Raw genomic sequence first — 19,739 nt, 5'->3', positions numbered from 1 at the left:
AATTATTTTAGGGCCATATAATGCCAATGATCTGCCCCTGCAACTCCCACAGACAGCAGAGAGTTAAAGCTCTACGTCTCATTGTGGCCCTGAGATAAATACATGTGGCACCATGGTATCAGGTGCGTCCTTACATCTTCTAACTACCAGCCAATTCCAAAATTCATAATTCATAATTACAGAGATACAAAATGAGTCTAATAAAGTTTAGGACTTTCTCTGAGATTTGGTATATCTGTGGGTGGAGTTTGATTCTATTAGTGCTTCAGGTAGTCTCTGCCTTCCAGGCCAGGGATTACCCATCTGAAGGTCCGAGAAAGTAACTGAACCTTTGGCAAAGACTTCCTCCATATTCACCACTTCTATTACCTGCCTAGAACCTCCATTACATCATAATGTCTCTAGCAGCCATTTCAGATTGCTCAGATTATGATTGAAAATTTGGTAGTCAAAACTTTGAATTCTTTAAATAGTCTACCTACAAGGACTGAGTATATATTAGAAAAGGGTGAAATATTTGTAGTGAAATTAAATGGTGTGAATATAACCAGGAATTTAAATATTACTTATTGTGAGCAAGAGTTTTGTTTTACAGGGTGAATAGTGAGGTTCCTACTTTGGGGCTTTTTTGTTTCAGTTCCTTGAGGAATGTGCTTATAGAGCATGGTGGGAAGGAAAGAAGGAACTGAACATATCAAAAGCAAGCTAAAAATTAAAGTACTATCACGCTACTTCTTAATGACATTCTAGCGGAAAGAATTAGTGCACAAAAATGTTACTGCAGCTCTTTCCCAAACCTAGGGATATCCCCAAACCAAAAGTTTTCCATTAGGAGTTCTTTATATGTTCTGTTTCTAAGCATTAAAACAAATATAAATTGTAGGAATATACATGAACTTTATTGTCAAAACATATTTACTTTCAGTTCCTCTATTACTTTTTCCCTTGCAGGAAGGGTTTGTGTCAATTTACTTTTCCACCTGGGCTCACCAAAGGAGAGAGAATTGCAATAAGCAGATAGTTGTCAAGAACTGCATGCTGCACATTTGAGCATAAGTGTACCAGCTTTTTGCATCTATAGAGTGCTCTTGCATAAAAATGACAGCAGAAAATTTGGTTATTAAAAAAGTCTGTATTCTATTTTTAATACCTTTTGTTTCAAAATTCCCAGGAACTACAGTGCAAGATGTGATGGAGAGATCAATAGCAGAAAGTAAAAGCCTAAACATAAAACAAACACTTGGGGATACAAAAAACTCTTGACCTTAGACTGGTCTTACAAAATTCTACAGGCCCTCATCTTTCTGATGAATGAGTAAAATGTCATTACAGTCAGAGAAAGGCAGGTAAATCTACTTTATGCCTAAATTTGTAATAAGTCTAATTGAAAAAAAAAACTTTATGGTAAATACCTAGGTCATAGTTAGATATAAACATGGTTTTAGAAAATGATTTTACACTGGTTTACATATTAGCCAGTCAAACCATATTTAGCACCAGATTCACTGTGTGTAGGCAGAGTTCTACAAGTTTCAAAGCCCAGTGTAAACAAGGTCATAATGTCAATTGTTGCTTTCAGTGATACAACAGTTTAATACTCATTAAGTAATTTTACTGTGCATCCCTGTTTTACAACAAACAACTATGAAATGATATTTATGTGTTACTCCTCCATTCCTCGCACAATCCAAATTTCCATGGATTTCAGTGGACAATTTGGAGATACAAGGAAAGCATGACCGGGTTCTGAAATTGGAATTCCATTTATATTGTTTACTGGCATTTTAATACATTCATCATCATTGTTCTCTGAACTTTTTTTAGGGTCTGTCACAGGACAGCTGCCCTTTATGGGAAGTTTGGGCCCAGTTTGCCTATGACTGCCTTATGAAGGCCCCAGGTGGCTGATTAGTAAACAAGCACCTGTAGCTAATGAAGGTTACCCAAGTTCAGTTACAGGGGAACTCCAAAGGGATACAGGAAGTGCCTGTGGAGAGGAGTTGACAGGACAGGCCTAAACAGGGAGCCTGGAAGGTGATCTCTCTGGGGAACCCATGAGAATGGGGAGCCTGTAAGAAATGATCCTAGAGAGCGGAGACTCCTAGATGCAAGGCTGTAGTCAGTAGGTGTCCAAGAGGGCCTTGTTCTCAGCCACGGTTGAGGCTAGAGGCCTGTCCTGACATGGATCACTCACTGCCTCTGAAGAAGAGTCACAGTAGATGGACCTCCCCAGACCTGTGAATCCAGAGAAAGATCTTACTCTGGTAGGGGCAAGAGGCCTAATATCAGCGGTAGGGACTGAAACCAAGAAAACACCAGGGAAGAGGTAAGAACTGGGATCAAGGGTGGGAGGGTCAGCTGGACTAAGAATGACTTAATCCCCCAGTTGAAATGATGAGGTGAAAGCTCTGTTTATGTTCTATGCTAGGGTTTGTTTTTTTTCTGTTGATAAATGATACCCTCCACAAGGAAGTGTCCTTTAGCATCTAATGGGTTGTTTGGACTTGTTGATAACTTGGGAGAGGAAAAAATCAGGTAAGGGCTCACCTATAACACCGCTCCAGCCTGCATTGGGGTGTGCTGGGTCAGCCTCGCATGACTGGGTATTTCTACATTTTGTTTCTCTGCAAATTTAAGCTTTCACTGAAGAAAAGTAAATTTCTTCAATGAAAGGTCAGTTTCTTGGATGTGACAGCATTAATGCCTTTGTATATCTGGCTATGTAACACCTATGGTACTTATTTTAAATAATTTCTTCACAACAGAGATTAAAATGTGATGCATTCCTTAAAGCCTGTGATGTAAATTTAACTATCTGCTGAGTTCTGCAGACTGAGTGAAAAATCTCAACTGAATCTGCCAAAATAGTGTGCAGATGTTTCTTATTTCAGACAGTAACAAAAAATTGTACAATAGTTAAATGAGAGAAATAAATACACAGTAGGGGACGTATCCTTACAGTGTAGAAATGCCAGAAAACATGGGGTGCACGGAGGAGTTATCATTTACTAGTCTTTGCGGACTGCGATTTTCTCACAGTCTTATTTAACACTAAAAAAGAAAAACTGTACTTAACTTGTTAAGGTGAATGGAAATTCACACCTATCTTGGTATTATTGTTTAAGTGGTCAGACTGAAAAATCAGCACGACAGTAGTGAATATGATTCACAACAATGGCTTAAAACCTTTTAACAGCAAATTTAGATTCTGAATAGCACAGCAAAATCCATTAAAGTTATAGGGGTCAAACCTGTGGTGCACAGGAGTTACAGAAAGGGAATGTAACATCAGCCAGACTGGCCATTACATCACAGTTTGTGGCTTTTCCTTGGTAAGGATTTCTTTTTATGGCTGTTAATAACGAGTCTAGCTGGGCAATGCTAAGGAGCAAGTCAATTTTATACCTACTGATAGCAGCAGATTTCAGATATTTCGATACCTGTACATTCCTTATATATTTAGACTCATTTGTAGAAAATAACTATTGATTGATGTGAATGACAGAGCTTCCTTACTGTTTTACAATCTGTGTTGATGAAAACAAAACAGCATCTGAAGACTCAGAAAGGAGGTTATTTGTATTTCTCTAACACTGGTATGGTTACTTACAACTGGGCCAGGTGGGCCTTGTGGGCCTTCTCCTCCTTTCAGACCAGCTGGACCCTGAAAAAGGATAGAAGCATGTTGTTCCATTTGAAAAATTAAACAGTTTTTTTTATTTTGCAACATATTTAATATGAAGGATTTAAAAAGCAAGAAGACACTGCAGAATGAATTACCACCACTGAATGGATAGCCATTGGAATATAACCCATTTGGTGTTTTCCTATTACATTCATTTTCCAACACCGGGGAAAACTTCCTGTAATAAAAGCTTAATTCATTGTTCTCCAGGATACTATATAAACACTGTACCCACAGTTATCTATGATGGTGTTTATACTGTACCTGAGCTCCTGGAAGGCCTCTTTCTCCTGGGAACCCACGAAGACCTGGTGGTCCATCTTTTCCAGAGATACCTTGAGGGCCTGGGTCACCCTGTGAAAATGCAGAGGTTTCAAAAACTGCAAACATTAGTTACTAATTAGTAATGCTATGATTTTAGTCATGGAGGTGGCAGAAGTAACAGAATCCGTGACTTCCAGTAATCTCTGTGACTTCAGCCTGCAGCGGTTGGGAGCTGCGGGGTACCCCTGCAACCTCTGGCGGCCCCTAGCACTCCAAGCTGCCACAGGCGGTGGGGGGACTCCCAAGCTCCTGGCTGGGGTGGGTGGTGGGGGCCCAGGAAGTTGCAGGTGGTGGGGAGACTCCACAGCTCCCTGGGGGAACCCCGAGCTCCCGCTGACAGCCCCCAGAGCAGTGGGCAGTGGAGGTATCCCACAGCTCCTGGCTGCCGCAAGCAGTGGGGGAACCCTAGAGGTCCTGGCCTCTGCGGTTGGTGGGGGGACCCCTGGAACTGGGGTCAGCAGGGATACCCCACAGCCCCCAGCTGGTGGAGGTGACGGGGCCCCTGGAGCTCCTAACCACCACGCTGCTCCCTGCTGCAGGCAGTATGGGGACCTGCAGATCCCCATTTTGTCACAGATATTTTTAGTAAAAGTCAGGGACAGGTCACGGCTTCCATGAATTTTTCTTTATTATCCGAGATCTGTCTGTAACTTTTACTAAAAATATCCATGACAAAATTTTAGCCTTACTAATTAGCATATGTAAAATGAAACAGCAGACTCTGGTTACAATCAATTACCGAAAAAAAGGACTGGCCAGCCAGCCAGCCAGCCAGCTATTCAAGTACTTTATGACCCTCATCACCATAGTATGTGAGCACAATAACATTACAACAAATTTTAAACAATAATATATGTTAGTTATGGTATATAAACAAAAAGTTATTAAAATTATCATAGTTTCTTTAAAGAAACATTCATGGAGGAAGTTACTCTTATCTACAATGAATAACTGAATAAAGTCATGTACTATTTTCTTCATCAATGTAAATATTTTTTTCTAATTTAATTTCTCTTTCTCCCAAAGAATAACTGAAATTCTACAATGTGGCCAGTGCTACACAGAGATATGTCCCTGAGTTCCAGTACAGATCTCCAACTTGACCTGGACAGGTTGTCTATGTACAATCTTCCACACTAAAAGGGAGGTTCTATGCAAACTGCTGGTCTTAAACAAATTAATGGCTATCCTTTTTCCCACTGAAATTAATAGAAAATCATCAGGTTGGAAGTGAAGCCCTTATGCCTTTGGCGAGTTGCTGAAGAGATCTTCCCTGGGGAAAAATGTGTCTGTCCCTATTTTATGCCATACTTTCTACAGTTATGAACAGTATCTTATTTTAAACATTTATCCCATCTATCTCCATGTGACACCTTCCAAAAGCCATGCCATACCTTAGCGCCTTCTTTTCCTGCAGCTCCTGGGAGGCCTTGTTCACCTGGCGGGCCTGGAGGACCAGGGTGACCTCTTTCACCAATTGGGCCAGTCTCACCAGTAGGACCCTAGAACAGAAGTTAAACCTCAGTTCCCCTAATCAATTTAATTTTTGTTTGGTTGGCTTTTTGTGGACAACCTGTTCCCCACTTTTTCTCAATCCCCCTCCTACCCTCAATTGTTCCTAGGATCTGGGATGTCACCACAGTTGCCATTGGAAAATGTACAATCTGCACCTTCACCTGCAGACGACATTTGTTTACAGAATAGTTTAATACTTAAATAATAAAGCTCAAACCCTATTCTGGCAGCAGTGTGGTACATGTGTGAGGTTTCATGGGCTACAATTCTGGCCTTGCTTCTCAAGTGCTGAAGGCCTGAAACCCTTAGCATTTCTGATGCATGGGGGCGGGTTGGAGCGAGGACAAGAGATCTCGTACCCTCTACCTGCCACAGAGTACTATTCTGTAGTATCTTCCTGGAAAAATATGGAGGGGGTGGCTAGGCAGATCCACTGAAACCTCCCATGGAAAGAATGCAAGGGCCTCAGAAAGGCAGATGCAGGGATCAGAGACCTGATCCACCGGCTTCTGTTCACTTGTTGTATTTAAGTGGTGATGAGTTACAATACTGTATTCATGACAAGTGCTTTTGAGAAGAATGAAAGTTTGACAGACATCACCACATGGGTCTTTGGTTGCGTATTGGTGCTCAATTCCAAAGTATAGTGAGAGAGAGAGAGCATCTCTGTGAATCAGTGTTGATTCTAAGGTAAGGGTGAGATTAGGCAGTAATAATAATTTTCAGAAGGGTTTTATAATTCTGATTGCTAAATATTGTAATTACCATTTTAATTGATTCACAGTGTCACTTTGTACTAGATAATATCACATATGGTATAATTTATGCCCCAAAAAGTGCATTTTCTGTTAATATGGGTTGTGACGGTGGATGCTAACACTTAAGCAAGTGTGGAAAGATCCATATGGAAACCAAATGCAGGCAGTATCAGTCCTGGAAATAACAGTGGGTCCAGGGAATATTTGCCTATGACTGAATAGTTATCTTTGAAATTATGCAAAGGAGCAAAAATCACACTCAGTAAAACACATGCTGTTTTGATTCACTGAAGTGGTGGAACAGAAGAGAACTGTTGCATCAAACAGACTCAGATGCCACCAGTAATTAACTAGAGAGTACTTCAAAAAGGTCTGTTTCTAAAAGATTTGATTAAAGCTACGTAATTTGTATCTCTAATGGAACTTTCTGCCCTTCCCTCTCTGTGTTTTTGTAAAAAGAATCCCAAAACACAGTTTAGAAAGTAAAACCATTTTCTATAGAAACCTTGTGTCTTGGCAATATATGCTGTGAGATGTGTTAATACTAGATCTGGTTCTGGTCAATGAATAAATGGGGAATATATTATTCAGCAAATGTCACTAGTGGTGGTTATAAGATATATTCAACAATATCTCTACCTATTCGACCAGTCAATTACTGTGGAGGCCAATAGAAAATGCTATTTTTTTAATGATTAACAAAGTTAAACCTCTGTAATTCCCTGCGTGAATTTAATATTCTTGCTAGAAAATCTCTCAAGTCGGGCCTTGGGTTTCTCTTTTACGGGGGCTCAGCGGCACATGGATAATGGGTTTCCTAAACCATGATGGAATTGCCCGTGGTAAGAGATACTTAAACTTTGCTTAAGAAGTCCAGCCCCTCTCCAGTTAGTATGCTTTGTTTTTCAGATTGGCAGTGCTGCATTCTATTAACTTTGTCTCCAATTTTGCCTTTTCTAACCTCTTGTATGGCTATTGGTAAATAGGATAGGTGGTAAGGGAAAGGGCTAGTGTCATGAAGAGCACTTAAGTAACTATATAAGTATAATCAAATAAGATCACAAAGTAAACCTCAACCAAATACTGTAAAATAATTTAAATGCTTCACTCTCTCAATCTAAAATAATACAACACAATGTGTTATTTACTCTTTCTAAAAAGAGTTCAAAGTAAGGGGTCCTGTTCTTCATTCTTAACTCTTGGAGAACACCTACTTTGCACGCATTGAAATGACTACAGGTGATGAAATACAGTGGAGAATCAGGCCCAACGTCTTTGCTTTTTGTGGAGTTTGATTTTTGCTAAATTTGCTGTAAGTAATTGGGTACTGCTGGAGTTAACATGTCCATCAGTGTATATTATATACTCACGAACAATAGTTCTTTACATTAGCCATAAAACGATATTTAAACAGTGTTATCATACAGTTAGATATAACATTTAAAATGCTCTACCTGGGGTCCAACAACACCACCAGGGCCTGGGGGTCCAGTTTTGCCTTGAAAACCCTGTGAAATGAAATATATAATTCATAGTTATACATGACAAGGTATAGATGAGCCAAATTCAAATCTGTGCTGAAGAGGTGAGAGAGAAGTTCCATGTTAGGGGTTCAGCTTCAAGAATACATACTAAGATATCTATTATTCCTGTGTATACCTACATGTGAAATTTTGAAAGCTCTGTCCTTTCCAATCATTCTCAGCTGTGCTTCTACAGAGCTATCATAAGCAATGCCAGTCACTTTTACAATTATCTCTCAGTAAAATTTATTAGGTGATTCTGAATACATGAGTGATACTGCTGAAACTCAGCTAAAAATACATATAGACACATAAATTATGAACTCAGCCAAGACAGACAAATGACTATGTAAAGAAAGGCACGGATGGAAGGTTAAGGAGTATGGGGGAAGGTGATGTGGAAGAAACATAAAATTGAATGAAACACAGATCCGGAGAAGATGTGTGATTTTTTTTTCTATAGAGGTGGGAAAGGAGGGCTGCATAGGGAAAAAAGGAAATAGTGAGAATTTGAAATGATGAAGAAAATGGAAAGACGAATATAAGGTGAATGTCATTGGGACAGTCTTCCAGAAGACTGGCAAAATCTGCTGTTTCTAGTAAGCAGCCATAGACTTCAGTTCAAAGGTAGTTGGCAAATTCTCTGGAATCCCCAATTTAGAGTACTGTCTGTCCAAGGGCTCAGTTGTGCCTTTAAGAAGTAATTCAGCATTGGAGGCGGTGTAGACTGGCTCAGCCTCAGGAGAATGAACTCACTGCCATACCATATGGAGTCCAAGATACCATCCCTTCAGACCGATATATATCTGCATCCTTCACCCCTGTGATGGGTGTTCAATCCGCACCAGCCCTGAAAGGGTTAAGGTGGCTCAGATAGGGCCAATTAACCTTGTAGGCAGCACCTGGGGGAGAGTCAGGCTGGATTTGTAAATTACTAATTGCTGAGAAAGCCCAGCTGGAAGAGAAGCTGGATAAGGTATCAAGCCAGGAAGTTTGCAGCAGAAAAGGGCTATGGGAAGAGAGTCTAGAGTTGCTATCTGGGGACAGAGAAGTGAGTAGGAGGAAAGCCAGGGAGATCAAAAGCCCTGGGATCCTATCCCTGAAGGAAGGGATTAAATTGCAGAGAAGAAAACCTGTGGAAGACAGAGTAGGAAGAAATCTAGAGAAAGAGCAGAAGAGGTTGAGACTTCAGACCTTGGCTGCTGATGATAGGGTCCCCCGGGCTGGAACCCAGAGTAGCGGGTGGCCCCAGGTTCCCCTACCAGTCACTGGGAAAATGGCATTGACCACGATTTACAGAACATTACTTGAGACAGCACACAGGAAGATTGTCTGGTGGGACTTGGCTACCCCAGAAGGGAAAGACGCTATATGTAAGGGGACTGTTGCCCCCTTACTAACATTCAGTGGGGGTGTTTTGGTTGGCTAGCTCCCGGTACTAAAAGGGGAAGGGTCTATGGGAAACCAGGACCCTGAGGCTGATAGTCCCCAGGAACAATGGGGAGAGGCCAATGTTCCTGGTCAGCCTGAATGACAGGGCGGGCAGGCTAATCAGAGAGTCAGGACGCCAGGGAGGTCCCTTCCTCCATGTGAGCTGGATTTGCCTGGGTCAGACAGAGTGGGGCCAAGCTAAGGAGAAAACAGGGGCCCAAGCTAAGCTGGGGAACAGAGCTGTGCTAGATCCAGAGGGACCAGAAAAGCAGCCCAGAGAGAGCAGAACCTGTCCTGGGAGCAGAGCTGCAGCCCCAAAGCCAGAGGCACAACCCAGAGAGAGCAGACTTGCCCTGGGAGCAGAGCTGTAGCAACCAGAGCCAGAGGGGTCAGAAAAGCAGCCCAGGAAGCAGGTCAGTGCTGGGAGCAGAGTCACAGAAGCAGCCTGCAGAGCAGACCTGTCCTGGGAGCAGAGCTGTAGCAACCAGAGGCAGAGGGGCCAGAGAAGCAGCCCAGGGAGCTGGAGGCAGAGCAGCAGCAGCAGTGCTGAGACAGAGTGGTGCAGCTGGGGCTGGAGCAGTCTGGAGCTGGGTGTGGTGAGCAGCTGGGGAAACTGAGGGGGATCCTGGGCAGCGGGCCCAGCACAGGGAGATGCCTCAGCCAAGAGGCTCTGCAGGCCAGGCTTGGATCATAACCCCGTCAGGGCAGGGGGGCGACACTGGGAAGAAGGGTCCTACCACTTAGAGCCTGAGAGCGTGTGGCCACCACCAGAGCATGTGTCCAACCCACAGCATCCCTGCAGCACAGCCAGGGCCTGAGAAGGAGGCCTGGGACTTACAAGGAACAGACTGTGAACTGCCCTGACATTCCAGAGACACTGTTTGTGATGTTCCCTACCACAGAGCGGGTTGATGTGTTTCCTTTAACCTTTCCCATTTTTCCTTATTCTTTTTAAAATTAATTGTTGATTAAATAACTTGCATTTGCTTTAAATTGTATGTAATGGTCAGTTGGTCAGAGAAGTGCCCAGTGCAGAGAGAGTACCCCGAAGTGGGGACACCCTAGCCTCTGTCCTAGGTGACCGCAGCAGGGTTGGAGGTCGAGCCCCCCAGGAATCCTGGGCCCAGCCTTGTCGGGGTTACGAGGACTCTGCCAGACAGGAGAGTGGAAGGGGAGCCCTCAAGGGCAGGGAGGCCACTGGGTAAAGGAAGTGGGAGCGAGGACTCAGATCCTTTCACTAGCCCACTTCACCGGGGTAGTGCAGAAGCCAGGAAAGTTCCCCACAATAACGGGACTATTCCCCTGCTTACATATAGTGACATAGCTAGAGGACTGAGTGGCAAAGAGAGAGCACCCTGAGTCCTAGAGAGCAAGAGGGGCCATGGGCAAGTGAGCAACAGAAGGGAGTGCTAGACCAGAGGAGCTGATTCCCAGACCCAGCTATGAGGAGGCGCTACAGGGTGCCTGAACTCTGTTACAACCTATCTTCCTTTATCTTCACTACGTGCCTACATAAAGGCCAGGTACAATCTGAGCTCACATTAGTTACGAGCTTTGGACCCTATTCAGCATTCCTTATGCAGATAAAATTATCACTGAAGTCAACAGGAGTTTTCCCTGTGTCAGGAGACAGAAAGGAGTGCTGAATTGGGTATATATTCAGTGAAAATGCCTTGAGAACATCTAGTGATTCCACCTCTGCAGAAGACAGATGTGTTTGAGCATATCTGGTAATTCTGTTTTTTCTCCTGTGCCATTAGCAAATCTGCTCGTGCAGTCTGGTCTGAGAACAAAAAAGTAAAGGAGGTTTGTGAAAGAAATAATGAGCATCAAAGGAGATCATAGCAACAGAGAATACTCATTCAGTATGGCCTGGATAACTGATGTGTGCATTCATCCCAATCTCATGACAATAAAGCCCTTATACAATCCCATCATGTGTGCATATAAGCAAGCAGAGCATACTCTCATAATATTCTTGTGGCAGTTCATATGAAGGATGCTATATGAAGCTGATTTCAGAGTAACAGCCGTGTTAGTCTGTCTTTGCAAAAAGATAAGGAGTACTTGTGGCACCTTAGAGACTAACCAGTTTATTTGAGCATAAGCTCTCGTGAGCTACAGCTCACCTCATCGGATGCTCACGAGAGCTCATGCTCAAATAAACTGGTTAGTCTCTAAGGTGCCACAAGTCCTCCTTTCCTTTATGTGAAGCTGAGTGCACTGTAACAAATAAGGAAATTCTCATTCAGTAAGTAAGCTTTTTGTATTTTCCACATTTGTGGAGGTGAATAAAGAGCTCTGCAGCGATGTCTGCTTAAGCAGCTGATGCATCCTGAGTAGTGAAATGATAAATCAATGGTACTTGGAGCTAAAGAAGTAATTGTAAATAATTTAGATCAAAATAATATTTTTTCATTAAAATTGCCAATTTTATTTCTTTAGATTTCAGTGGGATTGTATTTCATAATACAGCATGCAAAGAGTCCTTCTCCAATGTACATGTTCATAGAGATATCCTTCCAGTAAGGAAACCCAAACAATCCTTGTTTTGTTATATGGTTTTGTGTTTGGTTTTTGTCTTAATCGCTCTTGATTCTACTTTTTTAAATTGTTAGCTTTCAAGTTCCCTAGTGGGCTGGCACTAATACTTTTTCTGCCTTCTTACATGGCTCTCAGTGAGAGAGGCAAATATTATGTTGTTCCTCACATGTCTTCTTCAAAGCTGATAACCGAGTATTACGTTGCCTCACTATCTATTGTATACAACAACCAGAAATAATTTCACCCTTACCACATGGAGAAAAAATTAAGTTGTCTGACATCTGACCCCACTGAGTTTTAATGGAATTTTGCTTTCTATAAACAAAGTTATGTACCAACAAAAAATTGCCTCTCACTTTTTCCTGCAATTTTCGGTATAAAGCAAGGGAATTATCTATTAACTGGCACTCTTTTCAAAGATCACAGTGAACTAAGCAGCAACAGCCTGAAATAGTAGTACCAATGTACTTACAGTCTCACCCCGCTGTCCTGGGTGCCCTGGCAAGCCATCTTTTCCAGGTGGCCCCTGAAATTGCAAGCAAAATAAGTCAGAGGTTTCTCAGTGATCTCTAGCTCTGAAAAGAGTATACAATTAGCCCTAATAATCTCTATGATCTTTTCAGACTTTCAGGCTAGCCTTCAGAAAAGCTTTACTGCTTTGATAGCAACTTGATACAATTTTAATACTTGATTTTTCTGCTGACTCCTTAATTCCTGTAAAATCATCTGGATGGTTCACGCATGTTCAAAATGGATGTCTAACATTTCAAAATTCAAAGTCCCTACTTTCTGTCCTCTATTATCCTGTACTTCATCCCCAAGTTAATGAAAACTGTTTTAAAGATAAGTGTCTGGTGAGTTGTGGCTATGGCACTGTTTAACATGGGGCAGCATCAAAAAGATTGGAAAATGAGTAAATAAATTGTGATTTAAAAAAATCACAGATCTGATTCTGCCACCCTGACTCCCACTGAACACAGACAGACTCCAAGGGCAGCACCAATGGACTAGACTGTGCTCCCAAGTTCCAGGCAAAAAAAGGGCATGAATTTTCTCTTCCTGCACAGACATGGGTCAACTGAATTTGTGGCATCATTAGTCCCCCTCCTTCTCCTGGACCAGAGATGGGTTATGCATGTGGGGAGCAGAATCCCAATGGCCCTGCAAAAATAACCTCGGAAAGGTAACGTGGACTAAGACTGTTACCACTACCTTCCTGACAAAACTCCTTCCACAGTTAGAGATCTGAGAGTAGCCACAGCCATGGGAGTCCCTTGGAGCCATACTGCCAAGATTCAGTGAGGAGCGGGATGGGAAAGGTTTGGACTTCCCAGCAGGTATGGGAGCATGGAACCTCTGTGTGGGTCATCTCATCCTCCTGAGGATCCTCTTGGATCAATGTCTCTCATTACAGCAATAAGAAAATAGAAGTGGAACTCTACTTGACCTTCTCTGCTCTCCCATGGATTTTACCAGTATGGCTTATTCATTACAGTAGGACTACTCACAGGGAAAAATACTACAGAACAGAAGTATGAGACCATGGCAAATTAGGCCCTACATTTTTGAAAAGCTATGAACTAATCCTGGCCAGTCAGGAATACAGGACTAATCCCAAATTGTATCCAGTTTGTGCAATGTACTCCATTTGGTAAGTCTGCCAGTAGCAGACCATATTGTTTTATATTAATTTGAGATTTTTTTAGGCAGAAGGGAAAAGAGAGGAAGAGAGACCTCTAGTGGTGGCCAGTGTTTTCTGAAGATGGAGGAAAGAAATCGACAGACACATTAACTTCACACTACGCCCATTCTCTTAATATGCACAGTATACTAAGGCTTATCAGGATTGCTCTGTATAGTGAATATCACATACTCTCTAAAGCATGTTATTCAGACAAAGAGAAAGTCTGGTGCTACACTGACAACCAAGTACAACAGTAATATAGGACATGCACTACACTGAAACCAGTGTCCTCTGTATTAATCAGATTGCAGGATTATGATTTTGTGTCCCCATTATACTACTTTTCAACCTTTTTTGTTGTTGTTGTTATTATTGTTCTTCTATTATCAGTACTGCCTGCTTTATATTTTGTTCTTTAAAATTGCTGGAAAATTTCAGTCCCCATTTTTACATTGGACCTTTATTGGCACCTGATAAAAATGCCATTAGGATTGCTAACCAGCTAATTCCAATAGAAGACTCTGACATACCTATAATTCTAAACCTAAGATTCTTTTGATCTCAGAATATCAAAGCGTTTCCACAGATTTTTAGCTGTATGCTTGGATAACTTATTCAAAATAAATTCTATCAGGATCTGGAACAGAAAGTAATAGGGAGAGAGAAACTGTGTGTATCCTCAGTGTAGGTATCTTTAGGATGAGTTTTGAGGAGCTAATTATGGGAAGTGATTTCATGTAAATGACTTTTCTCCACTTCACACCAGTCCAGTTCATTTGTCTTCTGTGCATGCACTGGAATAGAGAGTTTTTTTTAAACCTTCCATCAAATGAGATATAAGGCTAGATCTGTTGCAAAAGTCTTGGATCACTAACATTTCAAGGTACAATGCAGGTACTTAGCCAAGATTCCTGTTACTTTTTCATAAACATGAATAAAATTTAATTTAAATGACAGGCCACAACAGCTCTAGAATGAGCTATGTGTAAGAAATCTGCATTTTTAAACAATATACAGTATATATGAGGTGGATGGATTTACATGACAGTTTTCAACGGCTAAATATATTCTTAATCAATCTCCATTGTAACATACCCTAAATATGTATTTATATATTACAGAATAGAAAGCCTCTAAATATGTATATGGTAACACTTAGTGTGCCACATTTCTCATACATGATAGCTAAGATGCCTCTTCTCCCTTTCCTCTAAAATAACCTACTTTTAAAAGAATATTTACATCAGCAAAAGAGAGGGAACTTAGTTCTCCCCCCAGTGAATATCATACAAACTGCAACATTTACAAATAGAACAGACTCAGCCTTTACTTTGAATATCTGACTTCTTTGGGTTTATGTAACAGGCTTTACGGTACAAAAGCTTAAGGGAGGTTTTCCTGCTTGTAAGCTTCATGCATTGAGGGACAGATTTGATTAATTATAATACTGCCCAACACCTCAGATGCAAACTCTAACACACTTGTTCATACATTGACTTCAAAAATTTTCTCTACCAAATTTGCATAATTATTACATATACTTTTAAAAGATACTTACAGGAGGTCCCTTTGGTCCAGGGAATCCAACAGGTCCTTGAGGCCCTTGTGGTCCCTAATATGAAGATAAGCAAAAGGGTAAACTAAATACCAGATGCTATAATGTTGGACTGAAGAGTTTGCTTCAGTTATGTAACACAAACTCCATTGATAACAGCTGGACATGTGGATAAAGTGAGCTACATACTGCATGTGAATACTGTTAGCAGTTCAAAGTTCCACTAGAACACCCATGTGGAATATACCAAATGAGGGGACACAGATTAATAAGAAACACTGAATATTTTTCCATGAAGTTCACTTCCATTAAGAAATGTGCAATTATTCTTAACGTGGCTGCACTGCAGCCTTTTGTTCCTCATGTCAAAAGCTCATATTGGCAAGTTCTCACACTCAGCCAGGTACTGTCAAAATTTATAGATATTGTTGAAATTACTCCTGCTGAATGGGAAGTATCTTAATTTCTATGTCTCTGAAGAAAAAAATTCTTGCTTGCAAGAAAAAAAAACAAACAGAGGAGCCATCTCTGAAAAGATTTTACTGTATGAGTATTTTTGGAAGTTTTAAAGTAGTAAAATAAACAAGTAGCCCACATGATGGCTAGTTTTAGAAGTTCTCATTGAAAATTAACCAAGACCTTGTCACTTTTACTGTAAGCATTTGCTGTTAATATGCTGAATGGGGCCTAGTATCAGATTATGTTAAGGCTCTGTCTGTGTTAGAGCACACACGATACAAAAAACAAAAAAAGGAGCATTCAGATCTTACTTTCTGTGGTCACAGAGCAAAAATGTGTACCCTAGTCATACAGTGCAAGACTTGTCCTGCTCTACCTGGTATATGATGTGTGGTTTTACTAAGACATCATGTGTCAAAATGTTAGAAATTTAAAGCAAAAGTCTGGAAAAGAAAGATAATTCATAAGGGATGGTGATGTTAGCTTTCAGCTCCTGTGATAAAGTCCTGGCTGTCTCAGAGTTCCTTAAACCTCATTCATTGCAGACTGGGACGTCAGGAAATGCAGGCTTTGAGCCAAATTATGGCTGCCTCTCTTGCAGTGGGAGAAGTGTTATGTACGAGTGAGGGAAACGGTTGTTTGTTCAGTAGCAGGCAAGATTTGCCCCTAAGTGAATCTGAGTCCTATTTAAAACTTGATTTATCATTTATTAGTGAATGAAACTCAACCAAATGGTTTACCAGAAACTGTTCAAAATATACATTTTTATAAGATAATCATAGAATCATAGAATATCAGGGCTGGAAGGGACCTCAAGAGGTCATCTAGTCCAACCCCCTGCTTAAAGCAGGACCAATCCCCAACTAAATCATCCCAGCGAGGGCTTTGTCAAGCCTGACCTTAAAAACCTCAAAGGAAGGAGATAACACCACCTCCCTAGGTAACGCTTTCCAGTGTTTCACCACCCTCCTAGTGAAAAAGTTTTTCCTAACATCCACATATAGCACTATCCACATTTTCTAGAACAGTATCTATAAACTGTACTTGCAACTCCAACCCTCCCCCCTAAGTATGCTCACTATGATACATTCCTTGATTCAACTGTCTGCATCACACCCAGAAACAAAAAGGGCAAGGAGAGTAGCTTACAAAGCAGAAACTCTTAACAAAAATAGGGCAACATTTGAGGAAAAATATTAAAAGTGGCTCATCCACTGTCCAAAACATTAAACAAATTGGTCCCTCTCTGGAATACGGTTAGAAAAACACAACTCAATGGTTTATTTATTACTAGTAGCACTTTCTTGGCCATAAGTCCCTTTTCCCCTTTGATCCTCAAGCCATGAGGCTTTCTAATAAAAAGACATTTACATTTTTTTTATTCACAATATGAGTTGCAGATTTCAAGCCAGTAGGAGTATGTGAGAAGAATACTCTAGAATTCCAATATCACATTATTAAATGTACATTTCCTTCTGTCATTTGTTTTTAAAAGTTTTCTATAGAGGACAGATATTTAAACGGCTAGCGGCTGAAATATTTCTAGCCAGTCAGAAATGGTCTTTTAAAGTTCCTCTCTTTTTTGGCTAACTCTCCCCTCTGTCATATGCCTCATTTTAGAGCACATGGCCAAAGTACACAACGGCCACTCTCAGATGAAAGGCTTGTGTGCTCCTGTGACACATTATACCTTTCAGCTACTCCATTCCTCTCCATTGACGCTTTTTCTGCTTCCCCTCAGATGTGCCCATTGTCTTCTACCTTCTTGCCCACTCCCTACAACACTGCTTCCTAACTCCACTCCCCTTGACTCTGCCTTCCAGTTCTTTCTGGAGCTCTGCTTTCCAGCTCTCTGCAGCTTTTCTCCAGGCTCCATGATGTGGAGAGATCTATAGTTTGGCCTGCTACTCCCACTCAACATTCCCCCCCTACTCCAATCAATCCTCTCTCCACCCCAGATTCCCACTCCACGTGTTGCACACCCCTAACTCCCACACACTTCCCACTTCACCCACCTCTTCTCTCTGCCTCTCCACTGTGGTTCATTCTCCACCTACCCCTGTTCCACTCAGCTCCCTACCTTTCACCTGACACCCAGCGGCTCCCTGCCTCCTCCATCACCACCATCTCCGGGTCCCCAACTGTCACTCCAAACCTCACCTCCTGCTCTGTCTTACCCCTACTCCAGTTACCATCCTTCAGCTCTGCTAGCAGCTCAGCTGCAGTCTGTGATTTCCTGTGATTTTTCATTAACTGAAAATCCCTGGAGTAGAATCTCACTCTGGGTGAGATTCTACTTCAGTGATTTTCAGTTAATGAAAAATCACAGGAAATCGATGAAAGACTTCTTAAATAGAACCTATATTTTACATGTAGCTGTAATGCATTTTTCTGCATATGTTGAATGGTTTTCCACCAGAAGTGTTGGCATACTTTTTGTGAGCAGAGATTTGACTTTTAACTTTCATAGACATATACAGGCATGCACATTCCATTGTAGGAGGAGATGTTGATTAAAAACTGACATATTCTGTTTGCAATTATTAGGGAACATTCACTATATTTGGTTCAATGTTGGTTCCTGCAGACACTTAAACTGTGAGAGCTTGAGATGTCTATAAAACAGATTCTAAACAAAACACACTTCTACCGTCTCCTGATACTATTTCTATCATCCTCCCTTGGTCTCCAATCTTTAACTTTGCAGGCATTGTTGGCCATTACAGCTTTTCAGACTTCTCACACATTCCCAGCAAAGTTTGTTTGTTGTTGCTCTGCAACTGTTAGTGCATTCAGGTATCAATCTTGAACATGGAAATACTGTAGCAGATGATGTGGCTTCTCATAACATGGGACAAAGGTTGCTTAAGAAACTACAGCTTGAATACACTGGAATCAAACATTCTTGAGGTCAAAAGGGAAAAGTAATCTCAACTGGGAACTCAGCTGTTGGTTTTGTGTTGTTTTTTAAAGGATACCATTCATGTGCTCTATATGGCTGTGTAAAAATAAGCCACAAATATGTTTGCGTGAAAATTGGGATGAAACAAAATGTAGTCATCCAAACTTCAGCCTCACCAAGTAACCCAGTTAAAGGGAAGATTCATTTATCTGTAGGAGTTAAATTGCTTGTTCTGTGATTACAAATCCATTTTATATTTTTTCTATGTGCTACTGTATAGTTTATAGACTCTATTTGATTGTGTATTGATTCAAATTTAATATCATGCGGTGGATTCTATTTTACCCAGCAGCAGGAGTTCTCAAGCGTGTGATTAGGTGATTAGGACAAAAGAATCAGCTGGTGTCAATATATTAGCTTTTAGAGGCATTGAGTACTTTAAAAAACCCATCTTCTAACAGCAACTCTGCTGAACAGGGCATTTTTATTAATAGTGAGAATCTCATAAAGCTGAGAAATGTAATTTGGTTTGTTTGGATATGCACCCAAAAGTCTGGATGGCAATCCCAACCTCATCCCAATGATCCCAATTTCTTAGGTATGCCAAACTGGGTGTCTGAGAGAAAAAGCAAGACTTCAAGGCTTCCTGCTTCTAGCTGAGCAGGAAGGAGAGCACTGTAAGGAACTCCACCCTTGAGGTACAATATGACAGTGCAATTGCTTCACATCCTAGCCAGAGAAGTGCAAAGACATAAGAAAGCGGGGAGAGAGGAGAAAGAGAGCAAAAAAAGAGATGCAGGAAATAAAATGAGGAGAAAAAGCTATTCCAGACCTACCCTTTCACCTGGTGGGCCGGGAGGGCCATCACTGCCTGCAGTGCCCTAGAAAATAAGAACAATTTGTTCAAAGGTGAAGCCTAATTTTCTTTGAGAAATAGTTTTGCAGCAAATAGCATCTGACAATTACCTTAGGGCCTGGTTTTCCTGTGGGACCTCGTGGGCCTCTTGATCCCCGTGGACCCTGTGAATTTGAGATACAGATACAAATGATGATGGTCATACAGGACAGTGTGTCAGAGTCAGCCATGCATTTTTACAGTAGGTGTAAAACATCACAGAGGTGGCAATCACTAAGGGAATGCAAGTAATGGTTTTAAACAAACAAAATAAAATACATACTGTTGGCCCTCGCTGTCCCCTGGGACCTGGTTTGCCATGTAAACCCTGCCAATGAAAGTTCAAATAAATCATCTTAGCATGTGGCATTTGACTGGGAATGAAAGTTTTGCTGTTGCTACGAGGCAATGTGCAGCTCTCCTAGGACTAAATGTTCTTTTATATCTTATCTGCTATACATTTT

At 41.3% G+C, this 19,739-nt stretch overlaps 1 protein-coding gene across 3 annotated transcripts in view; it reads right to left on the bottom strand.

The window, feature by feature from the left end:
• Positions 1 to 19,739, bottom strand: part of COL11A1 (collagen type XI alpha 1 chain) — a 234,301-nt gene that overhangs the window by 80,052 nt on the left and 134,510 nt on the right. For all 3 annotated transcript variants that reach the window (XM_075131591.1, XM_048861614.2, XM_075131590.1), the window contains 9 exons: positions 19,559 to 19,603; positions 19,347 to 19,400; positions 19,217 to 19,261; positions 15,023 to 15,076; positions 12,253 to 12,306; positions 7,737 to 7,790; positions 5,404 to 5,511; positions 3,950 to 4,039; positions 3,611 to 3,664 (listed from right to left, as the gene is read on the bottom strand). In XM_075131591.1, the coding sequence (XP_074987692.1) occupies positions 3,611 to 3,664; positions 3,950 to 4,039; positions 5,404 to 5,511; positions 7,737 to 7,790; positions 12,253 to 12,306; positions 15,023 to 15,076; positions 19,217 to 19,261; positions 19,347 to 19,400; positions 19,559 to 19,603 (558 nt within the window). The remainder of the gene's footprint in view (positions 1 to 3,610; positions 3,665 to 3,949; positions 4,040 to 5,403; positions 5,512 to 7,736; positions 7,791 to 12,252; positions 12,307 to 15,022; positions 15,077 to 19,216; positions 19,262 to 19,346; positions 19,401 to 19,558; positions 19,604 to 19,739) is intronic.

This window comes from Caretta caretta, chromosome 8 (genome assembly GCF_965140235.1).
Source record: "Caretta caretta isolate rCarCar2 chromosome 8, rCarCar1.hap1, whole genome shotgun sequence".
In the NCBI taxonomy this organism is placed as follows: domain Eukaryota; kingdom Metazoa; phylum Chordata; order Testudines; family Cheloniidae; genus Caretta; species Caretta caretta.
This window is presented reverse-complemented; position numbering and strand designations above follow the sequence as displayed.